Raw genomic sequence first — 23,791 nt, 5'->3', positions numbered from 1 at the left:
AGAGGTTTTCATTTGCCATCTTTTCCACCTTTTAGCCTTCTATGGTTCAAGGAGCAAGTCCTTCTGTCATTGTCTCATGTCCTCTGACTAGGGCAGAAAGCTGAGAAGCAATTATGAGCTTCGCTCCTCATTCCCTGTAGCCTCCACTCTGCTCACACTCTTTGGCTGGCTGTTTCTCTGTAGAGCAGACCTATCTCTGAGGCGGCCCCACTCATGACAGAAATGTGAGGAAGGCTGTCAAAGACTCAGGTAGGGCATGACCAGGATGTCCCGGAGCACTGCTCCCTTCACAAGGAAAAGATGGCTTGCTTTGCTCTTTTAAAGGGACAAGTCAACAAAGGACAGGTCAAGAGGATTGTGTGCAGAATTACCAGTTCCTTTCTACTATTCTAGCAAATTAAAGAGATTTTCACACAATGTCATTGTCAATAGACCTAATTACTATACAAAAAGAAACAGAATAGAGAGATTACTGCTATTTGCAGGCTGATGCTATCTGGACAGCCAAATATCACCGTAATTTGGGTTATTGTAACAAAAAGAAGTGGGAGAAAGAGAGAGAGAGGGAAAGTAGGTTGAAAACACCATGAAAAGTGATTTAAAGATGAAAAGCTAGAAACAGGCAGAAAAATTGAAAAAGGGCATAAAGTACCATTTTATTATGGATACCCTTTTACTAGGAACTCTATTTCCATATCTTTTTCCAACTTTTTCCCTTATCTTCCAGAATAAACTAATCTAAATTTTTTATTATATCTGTGTTTTAAAAAATGATACTTGCCACATATTTTGAAAATTACCAACACTGGATTCTGTTACCAAGATTATTGGAAACATATAAAAAACTCCAGCCATAACTGTAGCTTAGTTCTGAGCTCTCACCAGATCTAGGTTATCAATAATAGTCTGAAGAATTATACAGTATGCTATCATTTGCATATCATGAGATTTAACCAAAATAAGTCTGGCATATCCTGCTGCTACTAACTATTGACCAAGACATTAAATGAAAGTAAACAAGCTGCAAACCTTACTCCTCAGAAGAAACTACCAGATCATATTTTAAAAATGGAATGGGTGAATGTGGTACTTTGAAAGACTAATGATAGCATTAATCTTATTTACATAATAAATTTTGACAGCTGTGCTTCAATAACTTGTTACAGAATAGAAAATGTAGATCTTGGTTCCATATTGTCTTTAATAACAGCAAAGCAGCCATCTCCTATCTTGACTTTCTGATTTATGTTTCATCATAGGTATGAGTACAATAAAAATTCTTTGTAACCCAGAGTGAGTTATATTTAATCAGCTGAGCCCTGAAAAAAACAAGTAGAAGTTCACATTCCTTTTGTAAACTGCACTGTTACACCTGTTTATTACAGGTCTTTCAAAGGGGAACCTACTGCCAGATCCCTGGAACAGGACATTAAATATAAAGGTGTAACCTTTGGTTTTATTCAAATTGGGCATTTGTCTTAAGTATATTTTGCATACATTTTTCATCTGTCAGAAAAACCAGCAGTAAATCCTCAAATCAAGATATGTTATAAAGATCAAAATAGAAATTCTGAGAATAACAGAGATTTGTGTTTCTAAACTTGCTTATTATGTTTTTATTCATGCAGCTTGGAAGGCAGAGTGTCAGCTTTTTATATAGATGCTTTTCATTACATCTCCCTGTTGGTGTTACAGCACATGCTGTGAATGACCTCCAGAGATTCCTGAAGCTATATGCAGAGAGAAAATTGAATCTGAAAGCTTTATTAGACAAGTTTGTCTTCAGCTTGTGTCTGATGTCAGCTGTATTGAAAAATAGAACTGCTTGTGAAACTGGGTCCTGACCTTGAAAAATCTCCAATCAAGTGGTAACAGATTCAGTTTTGTGCCACAAAGTGGCAGAGTCACCGAGTGATCTTTTTTACTGGTGTCCTATAACCAAAGTGAACCAAAATGCTTCACAAGAACTACTTGTCTCAACAGTTGCGTGCTGTGGATTTTTACCTCTTCAACTCTCTGGAGAATGGTTCTAGAAAATTAAGTTATCTACCATATCCCTCAAAAAAGCTTTTTAATAGGTGACAGCAAACTTCTTTTAAATAGTGAAGACTATGTGCAACAGAAGTCTAATATCAACACAATATCAACACAGATGTCCATTAGTATTGAAAACATTGTAGATGCACACACCCATGGATTTTTCAGTCTTACCCAAAGAATTATTTTAAGTATTCTTGGTCTCAATTATATTATGCCAGTTGCTATAAACAATATAGACACTGAAATATCTGATTTTACTTTTGCCTTTTGAATACACATATCATAGTATTCTCAGGTGCACAAGGAGTTTTAAGACTAGCTTTTGGAAATTCTGAGAAACAGTGCTGAACTACAGCATATGTGTTCACTCAAACATTGAGCATAATATATAAACAATGACTGCTTCAAAGCACAAAAAAGAAAGTGTATCTTTTGTACATTTTTTGTGCCCAAAGCTAGTTGTTGTTATTTGGTTTCTTACAGTTTTGTTATTGTCTCCTGGTTACCTCTTAAATACAAATAGTTTGTGTGTTTTAAAAGAGGCAGTGGAACAGTATACAATCCAGCTCTGAAGTCCATGGAAATGAATATATTTCAATGGTATAGTTTCCTAAACAAAGAATCCTTTATTCCCACTGAAAATATTAAATGAAATATCATGTCAGAGATTTAACAGGGCAGACTTCATAACTCAGGATACTGCTATGTCCATCTGTACATCCCCCTATCTTAGAAATAACCAGTATGGAATAATAAAAAACTCAACTATGCATTTTGAAAACAAAAGAAAATTCCAGATGCATAAATACATGCACTAGCACTACAGAAGCACTTTCAGCTTCTAAGGTAACTGGATTTTAGTTTTAAACCTTCAGTTATTTAATCCAAGTATGTATTTTCACATACATGCTTTTGTTTAGTGCCAAGCTTCCTCAAAAACCTACAGATTCATGAATAGTATATTTTTAGTAGCACCAGCAGTTGTTTCTTATGTTATATACTGCAAGTAGTGAGTATGAATTCCAGCTGCATTAAGCCACAGAGGTGCATACACAGAGTAACTGATATTTTTCAAGAAATGTTGTATATGATCTTACAAGCCTGGAAAAAAGCAGCATGCATAGTCCAGGTGGGGGCTTGCTTCACAGAGAAATAAAAACCAAACTATAATTCCCAAACAGAAGGAGACATACTATACTCCTGCAAGTAAAATACCAAAGGATAAGCAAATGAAATTCCGTTATCACTGCTTTCCCCAGATTCACTGGGGAATATCACTGTATCACCAAATATCACTGTTTTAATTCAAACCTCAAGACTCAAGGTATTATAGACTCTGGAGGTGACTGCTGTGAATATTTTCCCTGTACCCAGTTGAATATATGGGTTAATAAGTGATGAGTTCTCTCCACCACCATTGCTGCTGGTGAACTTACTGCAGCTCAGAGTCTTCACATTACAAGTTGAGTCTAATGGACTCAGCATGATACCTCACTCCTCTCCCATTCTTCCTCACCCATTCTAAATCCTGAAAAGCCTTCTTCCCATGTACAGGGAAGCCCAGTCTTTGGCTCTGTGTCTGCAGTATCTGACTCCTACTCCTAAAGCAAGCTATGCTGAAAGCACAGAAGAGCATTGATTGTAGGCATTTAAAGGTACCTAAAGCTGATGGCGAGTGCTGATGGTGAGCTCTGGTGATGCAGAATTAGCTTTCCTTTAATTATTTGTAGTGAGTGTACAACACCTAACAATGCATATAAAATCTTTCTGTCAATTGTAACCCTGCTGCAATCTGTTAAACACAACCAATCATTTTTATCTTTATCTTTTTCCAGACCTCCTACAAATGATGCTCCAAAATAAGACGGATAACTTTTAAAGTTTAAAGGGACAAATTCTACCTAATTTCAGAAGAAATTTCACCATTTTAGTTGATTATAATTGTCACTCTTCATTTCACAGTCACACGTTGTTCTGTTTCACTTGATTAGGCATTTCATACCAAAAAAGAGACAAAAAGGGACAAAAACTTGTGTAAACAATCAAGAGAAAAAAAGAAATTGCTTGTACACAAAGAACTGTTCACTGAACAAGTTAAACTGCAAGAGTATTAAGATAATGTATCTCTCACAGTTTTATTAGATGAATATGAAAAATGTAAAATTAGTTGACAGAGGATTTTCAGGTTGATTCATTTGTAATGTTAAAATTTCACTAACTTCAAGTACAGCATAACTGAAAAGAAATACACATCCATTTAAAGAAATTGTGTTTCAAGGTAGCTCTAAAGTGGTCAAAACTTTCCCCTAGCATCTTACTGGAATGAAGACAAATTATGGAAAATATCTTCCTCCAGGACAAGTCAGGAGCACCTCCCAGACCACAATGCCATCACAGGGGTTTACAAAGCAGTGTGTACCTTTACCTAACTTAGTAATAAATACAGTGATAGCACTTCAGTACAAAAGAAGAAAAAGAAATCATATGAATGCTAATGATGCTATTAAAAACTTCCTCCTGGAAAAGCACACTCCAGAACTGCATTTTTCTCTGTTTAAAATCTTTTCAAACTGTTGGCTAAGCAATGCATCAAGGTACTTGGATAGAGACATTCACACCATTTCACATTATCCTGTCAAGTACAGATAGCAAGTGTGATTTTCTTCCTGATTCATCTTATCTTGGAAGTCAATCTTCACTAAAGTTTTAGGCATACCCTTCAGCTAAGTACATTTTTTGAGCTGGAGAAGTAATTCTTATTCCTTATGCCTGAGGGCACACTGGACTGGTGGAATATGAAGAACTATTTTTTAATGTTTCTTCTGCCAAAGAAACTATAATATGCAGACCTAGAAACAATTATAACCAGGGTGCTTTACCTCTGTAACAGCCACCACATGGAATTTTTTAAGATTCTCTGTCTGAGCTCCTGTAACCAGACCAGTTCCTGCAATCAGACCAAATGATACCTGACAGGACACTAGAGATGAGCCAGTTACATCTTCATTCCCTGGTCTCAAACACACATGTCAACATTATTCAATCCTGATGTCCCTAAAAGTCCCTGTAGGATCAGGAAGTGAATAATTGTCAACAGGAAATACTGACATTGCTTCACAAAAACCTTCCAAAACAATTTGGTGTATCTTTCTGTACAAATGACCTTTAATGAGATAGTTTCGCTTTTGGAGGCTTGGTTTAAGCCTCCCATAACCATTTTGAGTCCCTATGGTTCAAAAGAGTCAGCATCACAGAGCAAGTAAGGCCATAAAAATATCTATAACATGAGTGGTTAAAATAACTGCAGAACTTACACCACAGAATTACTAGACCCATGACATTTAATTTCTTCCCTCCTCTCCTCCCATTCTTTTAAATTAATTACAAAAATACCTTAGTAGCAGATATCTTTTCCTATCTTTATAGAAAACTGCTCTTTTGGCCTGGAGAAGAAAAGGCTCAGGAGGATCATATCTCTGTGTTTATATATCTGATTGGAGGAATAAAGACAGATCCAGATTGTCTTCAATGAATCCCAGAGACAGGATGAGAAGCACTATGCAAAAATTGAAACACTAGAAATTCTATTTGAATATAAGATGAAACGTTTTTTACTGTCAGAGTTGCTCAACACTGGAAAAAGTTGCCCAGAGAGGTTGTAGAGTCTCTATCCTTGGAGATATTAAAAACCTGACTGGACATGACCCTGAGCAACCTGCACTAATCAACTGTGCTTTAAGCAAAAGGAATAGATGCCTCCCTGGATCCCTTTTGAACTCTATACTTCTATGTCAATACACCTATAATGAGGTGATCACAGTAAACTGACTAAAATAAAGAAAAATTATGAATTAGTGTTATAAGCACAGGTTCAAATTTTTAGTGCTCATTACAAGAGAAGGGAAATCAATCTTACTTCCTGCTTAATTCTTTATAGAACACCAGTGCTTTCATTTTCTGCATGTACAATTCCATCTGCTGAGTCTCAGAAACGTTAGCAGAGACTACATCTTGCATTAAGGTGAGTAATTTTGCAATTCTTCAGCTAGAGATGAGTTAATATAAAAATATATTGCATTACTACTCTGTGTTCTCACTCTTGTTTCATTATAATAATTTCTTTTGTAACAGCAAACTCACAACTTGCCAACACTCTTTCCCTCTGGAGCCTGACATAACCTGTTCACACAGAAAACTGACACAGCAAGTTCAGCACAGCAAAAAATGATTACACATCTCCTTCATTCCCCCATGTCACTACACGAATTCCTGTAGAATGCCTCGGAACAAAATCATGCAAAGCAAGAATGCTGTTGTACTACTTGTTTAAAAATACTGTAGTGGTATTTGGCTCTTTTTAGAAAGTTGAAATAATTGCCACCAGAACAGCAGTTCTAAGGGACTAAACCCAAATAATAGCTCCTTTATAGTAAGATTCAACATGTCATGAGCAAGACAACTCCTTTTCTTGAACTCATACATGCTATTTGGGCAGGAGCTGGACTGTCTTTTGGTACTGAGATATCTGAATTCTCTGTCTACGGAGCAATTATGTACTTCTCTGAAAAAAAGGGTTTTCTTCTTTGCTGTCCTGGAGGACCACTGTTAGAAGGTAGAGAATTGTCCAGTTTCAGCTTTTATTGTATGTTACCCACTAGAACATGTTAAAAACAAGAGGGACCAACAACCCACATGTAATCCAATTTCAAGTGATTACTGCAGCTGTATCACAGCCAGAGTTACAGGCAATCTGACAGAGGCTTTGACAGGGCAGATTTCTTTCTGCTCCCGTATATGATGAGCAGTTTTCCAAATGGTATAGGTAACATTCTTCATTCAAACAACTGAAATGGTTCAATATCAAATAAAGAATCTTAGAGACTTTAGAAATTCAGATGAGCACAGTGCTTCCATTAAGCATTTCTTTCTCACCCATGCTTAATCACTACATTGTAAAGGAAAGCACTGGAAATAAAATAAATTTATCAAGGAAAAAAAGAAGAGTTTGTAATCCTTGTAGGGAACAAGAAGACACAAAGACATATGAGAATAATCTGATATAAATATTGTCAAAATAATTTAAATGAAACAGAGATCAGGTGTCTTGTGTATTCATGAATGCAAGACACAAAGAAATATAAATCACAGACTTAGGATTTAAATGCAACCACGTTGTCATATGACTTTCTCTGTTAATAGACAAGCTTTGTTTTGAAACAGTCTGACTTTATTACCCCATCAGTAGCAATAATTTCAGAATTTCATTCTGTGACCAATCTACAGATACTTGACCTATAACATTATTATCTTTTAATTTAAATAATTTGGCTCCCTTTGTGGTATTTCCTCCATTAGTATATGCAGAAAGTCAAAATCTCACCTCTTCATGGAATGAAAGAAAAATGACTTTGAAACAGTAATAGTTTCAAAAGCATTCTGCAACCTTTTCATCAAATCATAATCTAATTTGTCTTCTGGGATACATTGCATAAAATAGAAAAGCAATGATAAAAAAACAACTTGAATGCCATAGTATCACTTTTAAGGATGCAGAATTAATTTATACAGTCTCCAGCCATTTCAATTTTAACTGTGTGATTTGTAATTAATTTTAAAAAATACATATACTGAAGCACTTACAGACACCTGAAGATAGATGGCCAGAGGCTGCTAATGCTGGCTTTTCCTTTAGCTGTTGAATTAAATGTTGTATTGCCTTCCAGTCAGCATTCAAGTCTTCTAATTTTTTCTAGAATAGAAAACAACAAAATATTAAAGTTATAATACATGAATTAATGTATCACAGAGCCACAGAATGGTTTGTGTTGGAAGGGACCTTGAAGATTGTCTACGTCCGACTCCTCTCCCACCAAGGGAAGGGATGCCACCCAATAGATCAGTTTCCTCAGGGCCCAATCCAACAGGGATTTGTAATGTAAACAAATGTAAAAGCAATGTAAATAAATGCAAAATAAATTAAGTAGGTTTTTTTTTTAATCTGGTGGATAAGCTGAATTAAAAAAAATATGAAACAGTAAGATACAACAATGAATTTTCACAAATGAGGAAGAAGGACAAGTAAAATCCTTTCCAGCTGTACTACAAAAGAGTTTCCTGATGTCAGGGCCCTAAAAGCATCTTTTCTCCTCAAAGTTTGGCTGCTGAACCTCTGAGGCAACTTAGAACCAGCACAGGTGTCTGACCTTGACCACAGAGTGATTTCCTGGACCAACTCAGCCTGTTCCCTTGGCCCTGTCCAGCCACCCGTGGTTGTGTTTGATTGTCCTCACAAGGCCTGATCCTGACCCTGATCCTGACCCTGCCAGGGACAGCCCCCCAGCCTGAGATGCTTGGCTTTTAAGAACTGTGAACTTGCGATGATATTTTTTTTTTTTAATTAAAATAGAGAGGTGAGTTATGTATTTCAAAAAGCTTTTCAATAAAACCTCTGCAACTTCTAACATCATATGCAGAATTTATTATTCCACCCATTAAATTAAAAGAAAAAAAAGTCTTTGGAGTCTTCAGGGTACCATAAACATCAGTGTGTGAGCACACAGTCCTGTGCAGTGAACAAAACCTGCATGAAAGTCTGGAGTGTGAATAACATGAGTCTTCAGATAACCCTGAGAGGCATTTAGATTTGAAAATGTTTCTACCTCTCTTTTTTTTCTTGCTTTAAGGATTGTAAAGAAGGATGAAGCATTTCTAATTCTATGCTGACATATCTAAACTCTTAAAATGAAGACAGCATTTCTCTCTAAGCTGCTCTATGATTCTCTGCTACAGAAAGGGACAGAGTACTGACACAGCTCAAGAATGCTTTTAGCACTCTATGGTTTCAATCCACAATTAGATATATATAGTTGAAATCACAATCCAGCAGTGATAGAAACAGGGTGCCTATTAAGAAAGGTACTTTAATTACCTAGAGTCTGAGCTGACAGAGGTCAGTAGGAGAGGGATGGAGAGCAATGCTCATTAAATTGAAATATGTATGTACCCACGCACACACACAGACTCTGAGCTAGTGGGGAAGGTTTAGATATCAGGAAAAGATTTTTCACCCAGAGGGTGCTTGGGTACTAGACCAGGCTCCCCAGGGAAGTGGTCACAGCTCCAAGCCAGTCTGAGTTCAAGTGGTATTTGGACAACACTCTCAGGCACATGGGGTGATTCTGGGGCTGTCCCAGGAGTTGGGCTTTATTCCATCATTCTAATATTGATCCTTGTCCTGAGTAGCTACTTAATCATTCTTACATATATGAGCCAGAGATTTCTTGCCAGCAACCAAATATAAAACATGCCCACCACACACGTTAGAGTGGTTGTCCAGGGCAACAGCTGCACCACTAATAGGAGAGCAACCAGTTCTAAACCCTTCTATCAAAATTCCAGTTTGATCTTGCATCTGGCATAAATTAACATGCATGCATTAAAATGTTAGCTTCTTTGAGTACAACGATTTTGCTGTAATTGCAACTCTAGAGCTCTGGTGACAAGCATGAACATCCAAATATGTTGCACTTAGCACAAAATTTATAGATTTTCTTTAAATGTCAGCACTGGTGCAATTTAAGTGATGTTAACACCCTTATGTGGACTAATCTTACTGACAGCACTAAAATTATATATGAATATTTAGAGAGAGAAATGTAGTCTTTTAAATGCAAGACTGAGAACAATGAAAATAAATTTCTCACTACTTCTCACCCACCAGAGGAAAAGATAAATTGAGTGCTGCGGCAAGGGAACCACAACTCTTCCACTGGCACAGAAATCCTTTCCTGAATAAACTGTTCTGATTAAATGGTGTTAATCATGAGACTGGGGCTTACGTCCTTTCTCTTGCCACTGACACCAGCAGTAACCTCTCTCTCCCTCACTTTCAAAAGTTTTACAGAAATGCATTTCAAAAGCATGAAATCAATTTTATAAAAGTGAATAGGTCTGATTATTAAAGTGCTAGTGCTTAAAGGATCACACGTCTCATCCCATTCTTGACTCTTGAATCAGCGTATACAGGGATTTGATTTGCCAACAAAAATGTTTTTACAGACTTGTGTTGCAAAATTCTATTTTAGTATGCTTAGTGAAGGTGTGAAAATATACTTATTTCAGTGACATAACTATGAGATAAAATTAAGTACGTGTCAATATAAATCCATGGGATTTAATTTACATACAAAATACTATAATGAGAACATATTATAAAGGTTGCAAAGATAAGCAGCTAAGCATTAGAAAATGCCAGAATAATTTTAACTATGAACATTATTTCAGATAAAATGCACATAAATTGCAGGGATATCTTAATTTTATGGCACATACTGCTTTTGAGTACAGGGAAGGCATGGTGAGAGTAAGTCAATAGGACCTCTACTTCATTTATTGAAAAGAATGGGAAGATTTGTGGTGAATTAAGGAAATAATGGAGGGAAAAAATCAAAGCTGCCTCAGAGAACTAAATAATCTACAAATTTGTCAAGCAATGCTAGATAAGTAATTAATGCTTTTAAAGAGGGCACAAAATTTTATCTTTTTTTTTTCTGTGCCACACACTAAATAGGAACTATGGGTCAAAGTATTGAATTGCTCCTTGCACTGTGAGTGATGTCCATATCCTGGACTGAATTAAGCATGGTTCAGTGTAAACCAAGGGTACCAGAGGAGCTGTAATTAAAGAATTTTCTAAAAATTTTGAGTTCTTAGCTTTGCAAACTTGCTAATATCTTTCCAAAACCATCTTAATCTGAGTAAAAAATTATTTTTGATTCCAAAAATACCTTTTGTGTAGAAAATTATTTTTATGTTAATCAAAAAGTTTGTGTTGAAACATAAATAGCAGACTTTGCTGAAAGCAACTCAGGAAGAATGATGACTCAAGGAAACCTACCTACAGCATCAACAAAGTAATTCAACAGTTCTGACAGAATATAACCACTGCTTTATGACTTATTGCACTAGACAGACATTGAACCAGAAATTAATTTCACAGGTTTCACAATTAAATGAACTGCAGAATGTAAAGAAACAAGTAAAATACAATCAAAGAGGGACTAAAAATTAAATATGTACTACTTCACAAGTTACTAATTTCCTCACAAATAATATCATAATACCATTGTCAAAAGTACAACATAAATAACATTATAATCTTTAAAGAGTCATCTTTTTCCAGTAAATATGGTAAAAATTGGCAAGTTTCAGTCTTTGATGTGAACCCTTAAAATACATACACTTCTGTGTCAGAATTTTGGGCTAAACAGAATAATTTCAATATCATTTATACTTCTGTCATTCTTACATAAAACAAATACTAGGTTTTCCTCTTGAAAATACCAGCATTCATTCTGCAATTCTTTATATGCAATTAAAAAATCTAGAAAGCCAAAACCTCCAGGTTTCAGTTGTTTCAACTACTCTTCTTGTTAAAATGTGGAATAAGATCCCCAAAGACTGCAGCTGAAGTCACACAAAATAAGTAAATGAAGTTACTGGGGAATGATTCTTGTTCCATCATTCATTCAGTGTGCAGATGACATTTCTGTTCCCAACAAAAATAGGGGTTTATTAGCCAAGGAAAACACCCAGAAGAGTCTTGCTTCTGCCCACTCAAGTAACCTTGAGTTTACCTCTTCTAGCATTTTATCATGTTTAGGAGAACTGATCTTAAGCATTTCTGTTCAGGAAAGAAGATGAGAAACCAAATCATTCTTTAACATGTATTAATTTCTAAAGTGGACATCAGTTCATTCATGTGTTCCTGTGAATGGAGATCTGCTGGTGGGATTTACAAGTAATTCAGATGAAATTTTGTAAAAGTAGGAAAATAATACTCCAACTATAGTGACTAAAGAGAGACAGGAAAACAAGAAATTCACTGTGGACATCACCTACAGGCATCTTATCTTCATGAAGAAACCCTTTTTCTGCCAATTGTGGTTTCAGAGTGCTGTACATTTTGAAAAGCTCTAAATACAAAGTTTACTATCTCTGCCCAGTCAGAAGCAATTGAAATAGATATTTCGTGTAATCAATAAGTCACTATTCCTGTTTCTGGGAACTCTTAATCATTATATTTACAGATACTTAATTAGCAGTTATAATACTAGAAACAAGACCAGGCTCTGGCTGTATGGTGTTGACCTCACTAATTTGGTTTCCTGCTTGAAAATCAGCTGAACCAAACATGGGAGGATGCTTGCTGATGACCTCAAGATTCCACAGGTTAGAAAATGACACTCTAGACACAATGAAGGTTCTCACAGACTTTAGGAAAAGCGCATAAAATATCCCCTTATAGCTGACTTGTAAGCTTAGGAAAAGGATTCTAGAGTACATTTTTCTAAAACAGAAATGCTGGGAGGCATAGCCTTCCAAACAATGTGCCCTCTGATCCAAAAGAAGAATAAGGTCAGTCATTCTACATAAAATTTGGCAGAGAAATTGAGTTAGAAAGTTCTATGTTGCCATGTGTTCTTTCCTTCACAATGAAAAAGAAAAAAGAAAGCTAAGTACTCTGTTTATAACTTAACTCACCTTTTCTAGAAAATTTGCTCTTTTTTTTTTATTTGACAAAATTTCTGACAGTGAAATTTAAAATTAATTAGTTTGAAAACAAGTTACATGTTGCCATTAATTACACAACAAAAATTACATTTGCTTTTAGTGTGAATTACTCTTGAATGAGTACAACAACCTTAATGTCATAAACAATATTCCCATCACAGTATGCATAAGTTTTTTAGCTGGGAGCATTACATTTTCGCTGGCTATGCCATCACAGAATAGAACAAATGCCATTTGCCAGGTTCTTTTATTGATTTTAAACAGAGCACATCAAGGACAAGTGTACAACAGGGGAAGCATAACCTATTACACAGCAATGGATATTGCTAAAGGTTGCTTCATTACCTTTACTGGATGAGTAGCTGGTTTTTCCTTATATAAATGACACCCTTTAGACAACACCTCTTCCACATTCGGCTGTTTAGCCTGCACTGCTGCTTCAGTTTCCTGAAAAATAAAAACACAGGCAGGCTAGATTAACCATAGCATAAGCAGGAAGACTGAATAGTCCCAAAACTCCATGGGAAGCTGTAAAACACCAGTAGACAAGCTTCTGTTCAGAACTGGTGTGAGGGCAAACACAAGGATAGTGGCAGCTAGGGACAAAGAGAATTACCAGAAAAATCAAAATTAAAGAGGGATGGAAAATAGTAATGTTACCAAAATGAACAGTGGTAGCTCACTTCACCTTGAAGGTCTCAATAAACTGAATAAAAAGCTAGCACAAATTCATAGTAAGAAAGAGAGGCATGAGAAATCTCATTTAAGAGGCTCTGTTGTTTTGTCTGTTTTACACTACCAGCTGATGACAAGTTCACTGATTAACATTTCTTCATACAGTACATGGCATTAAAACTGTCTAATGACATGCGACAACAATACTGAGTTAGGAAAGATTAAAAATTTTAAAAGAAGACTGCAATTGTGAGTACTAAACTACCGCTTAGGTAGTAAAAACACTTACAGAAATTAATTAAAAAGAAAAGCACAGCAGTAGTGACAGTTCCTAAAGGTCTAGGGAGGCACCTTCATTAACAACACCTGACTGAATTAACAACATATTCTGTAGCAATTTCTTTTTTAATCTGGAAAGGTGTAATCCATGTGCTAACATAAGGAAATTCTAAATAATGTCTCCCAATATATAGCAGCTTCATTTTCCAAAGTACTGACCAAATAAATAAAGGGCAAAACTCTACAATTAAGACAAAAAACCAAACCAACCAACCAACCAAAACAAACAAAAATCCAAACCTACTGAAAATTGTAAAAGAAAAGATAAACTACATCTGGAATTCCAAAATGCATGGTTTATTTAGTTTTTTTTTTTTTTTTTTTTTTTTTTTTAAATAAGTGAAATAATACCTGAGTTATCAAAATGAATTAGATATCAAAATGATTGGGGTCTTTTTGTTTTCCTCTCTTCACCCACCTACTATATAGGTTGACTACCTCGACCTAATCAGTATTGCTGACTACCCACTGACTCTCCAAGTTAACTTTCTGTCCACATTCTGTTATCATAAATGTGACAGAAGACACGACTTTGTGCCAGGTATGTTACTATCTGAGCTAACACATCGTTTTATTGGTGAAGATCTGCTGTTCTTTTTGATGCAATAAATCTGCTGAAATCTATGCACTTTTAAGTCCCAAAAAGGGGCCATTTTGTTCCTATGTTTAAACTCAACATATAAAGTATGTCTACACTGCTCCCTGAAACTTGCAAAACTTTATGGACAACCACTAAAAATAAAGGCTTAGTAAATTCAATGTCATCTTTAATTTTCCTTTTCAAATACTATTGGTCAACAACAAATTAATTGAATCAAACCTTGCAATTATATTTGAATGCAATGATTTCTTGCAATGATATTTGAAACATGTTTCAATTTCATTTTTTTAAATTATGCAGTTCAATGTTAATGAAATATAACTGCAAGGATTCATAGAGAATGAGCACTGAAAAGCAATGCACAGCCAAATTTGGATATTGAGGTGGGTAAGAGTTTATTAACCTTTTGATAAAACCTTCATTAAAATCTTATTTTCTTTCTGTTTCAATACTATGCTAAATTTTACTTCCCTACTCAGCATGTAAAATAAAAATAATAATCAAGGAGTGCTAATGAAGAGATAATTTTCTCCCTATCTTAATGGAAGCTAGGCGTTTTGATAATTGTTATTTAGGTTTTGTTTCATTGTTTGTTTTGGGATTTTTTGGTTTTTTTTTCCTCACACTAAGATATCTGCAGTATTTGGCCAATATTTCCTCTTGTATTATTCTACATGTTTCAAATACTCATCTTCTTTTATGATAGCATCAGTTGCCATAACAAATTCTGTAGCAGGAAAATCTCATTACAACTCCCTATGGAGTCCCAGAATACCAAGAACACTGTGGATGTGCCTATGTGAGGGTTTAACTTGTGGTATGAATGTGCCTTTGAGGTGGATTTCTCAATCCTCCAACCTCACTGGACTTTGTTTTTCACCATGGACTACTCTAGGAGGACAGACACCATTTTATTTCAGGCTGTAACCAGTGTGGAAGGTGTAATGTGTTGAGTTGTTAAATCACTGATTCCTTCTGCTCTACAATTTTCTGGAATTACATGAACTAATCTTATGTAGTCTGATCTTTCAAATTCAGTGACCTTGACCTAAACCAAAATGCATCATGCAAGCCTATCCAATACAGCATGATGCTTCCTCTGAGATGATATGTGGCAATAAGAATAGAGGTAAGAGTACAGGGGAAAAAGAGGTTCTCAGTATCTGGGCATTCATTTGGACACTGCTGAAATTAACAGGTATCTTATCTGTCAGAGCAGCAAATACTTTAACAGGTATCTTATTTGTAAGAGCAGCAAATACTTTGATTGTTGCCCACTAATCCCAACATCAATTCAAAACATAACAAATTTATTTTACATAAGTGCACATCTGACATGAAATTTCTATAGTGACTCATTGTCCAGTTCTTTGCTTGATGGGATAGCCCCTTGTTGAATCCTGCCCAGTGAACAAGTTTCCAGCAATTTCACATCCATTTGCTAGGTGACACCCTATTAATAGGGTTGACAGGCAAGAGAGTAGTTACAGGATTCTGCTCCATCATTTAATCCCCTAAGAGAAGAAAATGGTAATGACCACAATATAGCCTCTGATGGCTTGCACACAAAAAAGATCACAGTTATTATCTAGGCTGTGCAGGATCCAGGAGAAGAAAACATTCTCAGAGCAGAGCCTGACCTCTAATCTTCATCACACAGGACAGGCTACTGCTAAAGCTAGAAGGAATTGTAGATGCTCATTTCCATCAGTTTTTAGAGAATACCAAAGTCATATTTGTTTTATAGTTCTGATCAAGTCCTCACACTCACTTTGCTGTGGGAGGATGCAGAGCTGTTTCTGAGAGACAGAATTGACTGCTGGAATTGCACAATTTATGAACTGCCTGGGAAAGCAATCATAGCGCTGCTTCTGGGGTAGGTGATGAATATGCTAATTCAACTTTTCACACATATGGCAAATTAAAATACATCATCACTGGAAACTGCTGTTTCTCAAACATGTATAAACAAGAATCAGAGGCTACCTTTTATCCATGACGCACTATCTATGAGGTTTCAGTGGCGTTAAAGTAGTACATCCAAACTGATGAAAGCCTGCTGCTGAATAAGACACAGTGGTTTATGCATGTACAACGACATGCCAGTTCAACCTGCTGAACAAAGTTACAGGCTGAAAAAGTGGCAAGGACTCATCTACAGCCCCACCTGGACTATGAAAGTCTATTGATATAGCTCAGAACTCAGAAAATTCATATTCCCTAGCTGAAACCAATATATTGACTAAACCTCTGGTGTGTATGCCAATGGAAGATAAAATTTCATGGCTTGGCATATGTTATTTCAAGGGATGGAAACTATCCTAGCAGACACAGACAGGCTGTTTGACATATGCTGTACATACATTAGGAAGCCCAGTCAACTATGGTGTTGGTCTATATTAAGAATCACAAGCACGGATTCACCTCTTTGGTAACACTGGTAACACTTTTGGGATCAATTTCCCCATAAGCTTACATCCTTTGGACATATTCTGCTGGGACAGTAGGAGAACTTCGGGGTAATTAAACCTGTGTCTTCACAGTGAAATACAATGCAAAAATGGAATCTTAATTACAGCCTTCAAATAAAATAATACAACTTTGAAATTAGTATAGTGAATTGTTTGAAAACCTCTTGTATCAAGTTGTGTCTTGTGTCATGGCCTCTTTTTAGCAAGACAGTGCTTTAAATGAAAATTAAAGAAGAGGATTTATTCACAGGAAAAGAGAAGCACAAAGCAATTTCCCTTTACTTATCAAGACAAGGCAGTGATGTGTAGCAAGTAAATATAATAAATCTAAAATCTAAAACTATTTGGCTGCTTTTAATTTCAAACAAACTTTTATGAAATAACCAGATATAAAACTCCATATATATTTAACTTGATAATGGAAAACTACGTTTAAATATGTTTTTCATGTAATTTAGATGTAAAAGAGTGTAATTTATAATGAGAATTCTTAAAAGTGGATCTTCTTATTCATACATATAGAATCATTAAGTTTAAAAAAGACCTCCATGATCAAGTCCAACGTTTTGATGCCTAAAGATTTTTAGCTTTTTCATTTATTTGTAGGTTTGTAGATTTTTAATATGTAGTTTTAGAATTTCTAGAACTTTCTTACCATTTTTCATACTTTAGAACAACAGCTAACTCTTTCTAACACATTATGCTACACTCTTGAAATTCTGTTTAGTCTTATTGCCAAGAAAAGAATTTATAAGCAGGACACCTTGTTTTGCACCAGCATTTGAGGCACAAAACAAGAACCCACTGGAGACACACCAGGGTGCCCAAGAGTGGGTCACCAGGGAAGCTGTTGTCCTATTGGGTGTACCTGATAGATAGACTAATTAATTAACCTTAAAAAAATTGCAGACATCCTATATTGCTTGCCTACATAGCTGTATTTGTGCACCTGAAAGTTTTCATTAAAGAACTACTCTTTATATTAGCACTTTAACATTGTTTGGAAAAGCTTTTCTTCTGATTACAGGCAGCACTTGGACCAATCACCACCACTTTAGCTAAACCATAGCATGAAGTGCTTGGAACTTGAACATCTTGAACACTTCCAGGAATGGTGACTCCACCACTTCCCCAGGCAGCATATTCACCCCTGACCATCCTTTTGGTGCAAAAATTCTTCCTGACCACCTTTGGCTCAGCCTGAGACCATTCTCTCTTGTCCCGTTGCTGCTTGCTGGGAGAAGAGACAGACCCTCACACGGCTACAACCTCCTTTCAGGTAATTTGAGAGATCAAGCTGAGCCTCCTTTTCTCCAGGTTAACCACTGCAGCTCCCTCAGCTGCTCCTCATCAGACCTGGGCTCCAGACCCTTCCCCAGCTCCATTCCCCTTCTCTGGACTCCAGCCCCTCAATGCCTTTCTTGTAGTGAGAGGCCCAAAACTGGACACAGGATTTGAGCTGTGGCCTCACCAGTGCCGAGTACAGGGGGGCAATCCCTGTCCTGGTCCAGCCACCACACCATTGCTGATCCAGGCCAGGTGCCATTGGCCTTCTTGGTCCCCTGGGCACACCTGGCTTATGTCCAGCTGCAGTTGACCAGCATTTCCAGGTCCTTTTCCTCCAGGCATATTTCTAGCCCCTCTTCCCCCAGACTGTAGCTCTGCCTGTGGTTGCTGTGACCCAAGGGCAGGACCTGGAACTTGGTCTTGTTGAGACTCTGGCCTCAGCCCATTGCTCCAGCATGTCCAGGTCACTCTGCTAAACCTTCCTGCCCTCCAGAAGATCAACACTCCAGCAAACTGCAAACATTTCCCCCTTTTAGACAAGTGAATTCCACCTTTCTCTAATAGGGCTGGTGCTGTATAAACCACCCCATGATCAAAAAAGCCAATGACAACAATCTTTAAGACATGTATTGATGAGGTGTGCTCTCCTGGACCTTTCAGAATTCTTCCTTGCTACTAAAGGGATTGAGGAAAACCACTGTTGTAGAGGTCGGTGAACCCAATGGGAAGAATGATGATGTCTGACTTATTTCAGAAGGCTGAATGAATTCTTTATTAAAATTATGCTATGATACATTAATATACTATATAAAAGAGGATACTAAAAACTACATGTTACTCTCTCTATCCTAACTAACTCACCTCGCAACTCATGACCCTGTTCTCCAGAATCCAGACACAGGTGGATCTCATTGGCCATCAGGCCCAAACAATCCACCGTGATCCAACCAGGCATTCACTCTAGGTAAACAATTCTCCAAACACATTCCACAAAAGAAAAACAAGGAGCAGAAATAGAAATTGTTTTCTCTTTCACTTCTTTCTGTGCACCTTTATAAAAATCCTGAGAGAGAGAGAAATGTGCTTGCCACAAACCACCTCAGCTTTTGTCCCTTCAACCAGTCATCCCAATGACCTGAAGTCCTTTTTGATTGCTCTAGAACTTCTTGTCACTGCTGACCTGGACAGCCAGAAGTGGGTAATAATCAGAGTCCAGGGAGTGTCTTAATCGTGTCTCTTATCTGGACCCCAGGGAGGCAAAAGGCTTCTCTGTGGGATGTTTCCAGTTTGTATATAGGCCCCTCAATTCCCCTTGGAAGGAGTCACCTACAACATTATCCTTCTTTATTAACAGTGGTAAATGTGAAATTCCAGAAAAACATTCACACCTATCTTTCAAGTTACCATTCCCACACATTAAGGAAAAAGTTACAAATAAGTGGTGAGGTTCTGAGTGCCTAATATTTTCCTCCCATGGAAAAAAAAAAGGGCAGTAGATAGAAAACATGAATGTATTCCCATTTTCAAGAATTTTGATTCTAAAAAAGTGACCTCCTTTGACTCAGCTCTGCATTTTTCTATTCATGGTGCAGGATAACAAGCCAAACCACGACAAAGCAGAATGGTCAGAGGAGACTTAATTAAAATACATCAAAGTTCAGCTACACCACAATAAGCATCAGATCTTGATGGCAGGTCAGACAGCACAGTCAACAGCATTCCTGGGAGTCACTTTAGATATTTATACAATATTATTAGAATACACCCAAGTTGTGCTATAAACAGTTCTGTGGCCATCTTGAGTTGGAACTTAATCAACTGGGGGAAAAATGCAGTTGCCAGTATTTAAACTTCCTGAATAAAGACTTATAAAGACTTTAATCAATTTAGATAAAATTCAAGGAAAGGTAAGCTCTTACCACTGTTTTTTTAATGCAACAGATGAAAAGGTTTGATAACTTTCTGAATATTTTAGTTATCTCTATATAGAAATAAAATGCTCTGTGAACATTTGAATTACAGAATTTAAATACACCTTCCTGTTTTAGGGATTTATGAAAAATAGTACAAAATAACCCCCTGAAGTAATTCAATTTAAAGACCATTCCATTAGTGGCCTAGGTCAAAGTAGTGTAAAATTAGATTATCCCTAAAATTATTCTGTAACTAGTGGACAAAGTTTTATGCACCTGCCTATAAAAATGCCATTTTAATGAGTAAATAAAATAATAATTCTTTCCCCTATTACATTAACTGACTGATCTTCTATATATGTGAGAATAAAATTTGACCCCAAGCCCATGTAAGAAGCTATCTTAATGTGGACAAGAATATTGTGAGATACATTCAGATTTTTAAAGTATGCAAACAAAAGACACCTGGTTTTAATGAGAGACTGGAAAATTGTTACAACTATAATTCTTGACCTATTTGGAAAAGTTTTGAAATATTTTGGGGACAGAACAATCCTTACACAGAAAAGACCACTACATGAAGGACCTCTTTCTTCTAAAAGTGCAATTTTAGAGTTCATAACCACTTTGCAAACCTACAAGTGAAACCTTTGTGCATTTTGTAAAATATGCTGACATAATGTCTTTTAAGACTTGGTGTGTTTTTCATTATTCTGTTCCCTCCAATGTGCCTTATTCCTAGCACTGGAAAAGGGAAGGGAAGGAAAGAAAAGAACAAGGAAATCGTCTACAAAGAAATGGAACTAAGAAGGTCCCAAAATTTAAGCCATGCAAAAATGCCTGAAATTGCAAACCCCACCATTCTGCAGAGCAAAATGTTTTATCCAAAGCATGTTTTCCTGCTGGCTATCAGAAATTTGTGAGCTTCTTCTGTACTTCTAGAGGAGATGAAATATAGTAATTTTTCCTCACACAGAGAAATCACTATCTATCCATTGCAGCTGTCTATCCTGAAAAGGAAATTTCCTGGAGCTACTGAAGATAGATGAAATTATTAGCTGTAGAGACATGACCTGCAGATACAGGATATGAAAAGAATTTGGCTATTGTGGTCATATACCGATAAAGCACAGTTAATCATCCAGTCGGACTGCAAAAAGGTGCAGTCAGAATTCTTAGGAATTGGATGTGATTCAGAATATTTTCTTTTGAGACTGGACAGGACAGGATGAAATAGCTGCTCTTGTTCCACCTGCAGATCCTCTGCACATCCTCTCTTATTTACAGTGCATAATAAAAAAGAGATAATAACATACCCAAGAGAACTTACAGAAAAAAAGGAAATTTGGCAGAAAAACAAAATGAGAAATTCATGCAAGAAAATAAGGGAAGTCACAATAATTTTACTAGCTCTCTCTTAGCATTCTGTGTTCCTAGGTTCTAAAGAATAGCAGCTTTGGAGGAAGAGAAGTTACTTAGATCAACACAGTAGCAGATATGGGGTACACCACAAGCACCTTGACTGGCAAGTAAAATTTGGTGATAATTATAAAAATATTGAGCCATGAAATTTCTTCTTACAAGCAGGAAAGAGAAATTAGAATTTATTCTCTCTTATTTCATAAATAATGAAGTTTTATTCAATAAACTGATTCAAAAATAATTTAACTTGTGAGGGAAGAATTTACATATTTATTTATTTTACCATCAAATTCTTAGTTGCTTATTATTCTCTTTCTTAGTCAGGGCTTAGCTGCAACTTTTCATTCTCTTTTCAAGCTTAGTAAAATAATCATTTTCAGAGGAGTTTCTGGCTACAAAAAGGAACTAGGAAAGAAATCAAAATCAAAATCTGTTACTGGTCTAGCACTGTTTGTTGATTGTAACATGTTTTTAGATATGCTCATCTTCTGGTATTAGTCTTTCATAAATCATTTTAAAAGAATGCATGAGGATGTATTTCTACCATTTATCTTCCAATAGTTTCAATGGAAGGAATGGCAAAGACTGCTCCAGTACATTACTTCAACAGCAGAAGTAGAGGTAGGTTTCAATAAAGAGAATTTATAGTATTATTTAGAGTATTATATTTATTATTATAGTATGGAAAGAATGATGGTTCATTTTCAACTGCCTGGTTTGCAAATGAAAATGGAGAAGTTATATCCACACTCTGAGTGATAGCTCCTTTTGTTTTAATTTCCATAAATAAGTATGTTCTCGGAAGTTGATCTTTTTAGAATCACAAACATTGATTTCATCTGGAAAAAAGAAAATTCTTATTAGAAAGAATGCAAAGAACTAGTAAGCAAATGCTATTCAGCTGGGCCCAGGCTTACATGGATGTATTTGGCATAGCTGGGATGAGCCTAACTTTCCTCACAGCAGCCTGGATGGCATTATGTTTTGCATTTACAATGAAAACAGTGTTGATAACACAGGCATATTTTAGCTGTTGCTGAGTAGCACTGACACAAACCCAAGGCCTTCTCTGTTTCTCATGCTGCTCCATCAGCTAACAGGCTGGAGGGGCACAACAAACTGGGAGGGGACACAATGGCTACAGCTGACCCCAACTGACCAAAGGGATATCCCAGACCATATAACCTAAGGCTTAGCAATAAAGGCTGTGGGGAAAGATGAAAGGGAGACATCTAGAGTAAAAGAATTTGTCTTTCCAAGTAACTGTTTCTTGTGAATGAGCCCAACTTTCCTGGAGATAGTTGAACACCTGCCTGCCCTTGGGAACTGGTGAATGAATTCCTTCATTGCTTTGCTTGCATGGGCACGTTTATTTCACCTGTTAAACTGTTTTTATCTCACCCCCCCAGTCTTCTCATCTTTTCTCTTATGGTTCTTTTACCCATCCCACTGGGAAGGTAGGGATGGGAGGAGGGCAGGTGGTGAGCAAGCAGCTGTGTGGGGTTGAGCTGCCTGCCATCATTAACCCACAACAGCTTTTTAGAAAGTATTCCCACCTGACCTGCCAAGTGTCTTGAAATGCAAAATTTTTCCAGTGAAAAGCATTGACTCTCTTAACAAGATCACCTCACAAGAGTTAAGCTTTACACCACTATACCCAATGTCAAAGCTGCCTTTTCTTGGAAGTTTAGCACAAAATCTGCAACAGGATTGAGTGATTTTCACACTATCACTTCAGTGTGAGAAAGAACTAAGATCACTTTAGGCATAAATTTTTATTTTAACTTAAATCAGCAAGTAAAAAATAAATCAAGTTTTGCTCAAATATCATCCAAAACAATATCAGCCAAATCAAACATTCAAATATCTATCAGGTACAAAAACTTTGTATAATTTCCAATGTACAAAAAACCTATGAAGACATACATTGCCTATTTCTAATATTTATTACATAGCAATCAATTCAAAGCAAATGAAGCCAAAGCTAATAGGACCTTGTGCAGCTGTAAGTGTTCATTTGAATGAGCTCCTCTTCAGATTTCAGTATTTTAAATTGCTTGTGATCAGTAGAGAAAAAAAAATATAATCTTACAACAGAAGACTTACTGTTTCATAAATAATATGCTTTTATCAAGAATATAACCAAGGCCTTTCAAGAACTGTGTTTTGAAGAGATAGAATGTTTTCTGTTAAGAATAGAACATATGAAAAAGATAGTGAGAATGTTACAAAAACTGTGTTTTGTTGAATAGGAGACGAAATTTCCTATCTTAGAAAACATAACTACACTGAAGCAAGCTACAGTATTGGTATTAACTTCACTAGAGCCTTGGTAAACTTTCCTGTCATTTCTCTAAGTTTGCTTTTGTCTTTATTTGTTTGCTTATACTAACAACACTTTGAAGTGTACCTGAGCTGTTATCGGTAGTACAAGGAGGAAGCCAAAAGCCAAAGCTGAGGTTCTAGCTCAC

At 36.4% G+C, this 23,791-nt stretch overlaps 1 protein-coding gene across 14 annotated transcripts in view; it reads right to left on the bottom strand.

Annotated features, from left to right (window-relative positions):
• The window catches only part of DMD (dystrophin), a 1,045,484-nt gene that overhangs the window by 327,462 nt on the left and 694,231 nt on the right, over nt 1-23,791 (bottom strand). For all 14 annotated transcript variants that reach the window (XM_068179791.1, XM_068179794.1, XM_068179795.1 and 11 more), the window contains 2 exons: nt 12,958-13,059; nt 7,681-7,789 (listed from right to left, as the gene is read on the bottom strand). In XM_068179791.1, coding sequence (XP_068035892.1) covers nt 7,681-7,789; nt 12,958-13,059 — 211 coding nt within the window. The remainder of the gene's footprint in view (nt 1-7,680; nt 7,790-12,957; nt 13,060-23,791) is intronic.

Source organism: Anomalospiza imberbis, chromosome 2 (genome assembly GCF_031753505.1).
Source record: "Anomalospiza imberbis isolate Cuckoo-Finch-1a 21T00152 chromosome 2, ASM3175350v1, whole genome shotgun sequence".
In the NCBI taxonomy this organism is placed as follows: domain Eukaryota; kingdom Metazoa; phylum Chordata; class Aves; order Passeriformes; family Viduidae; genus Anomalospiza; species Anomalospiza imberbis.
Note: the sequence above shows the minus strand (reverse complement) of the source record. Positions and strands in the feature narration are given on the sequence as shown.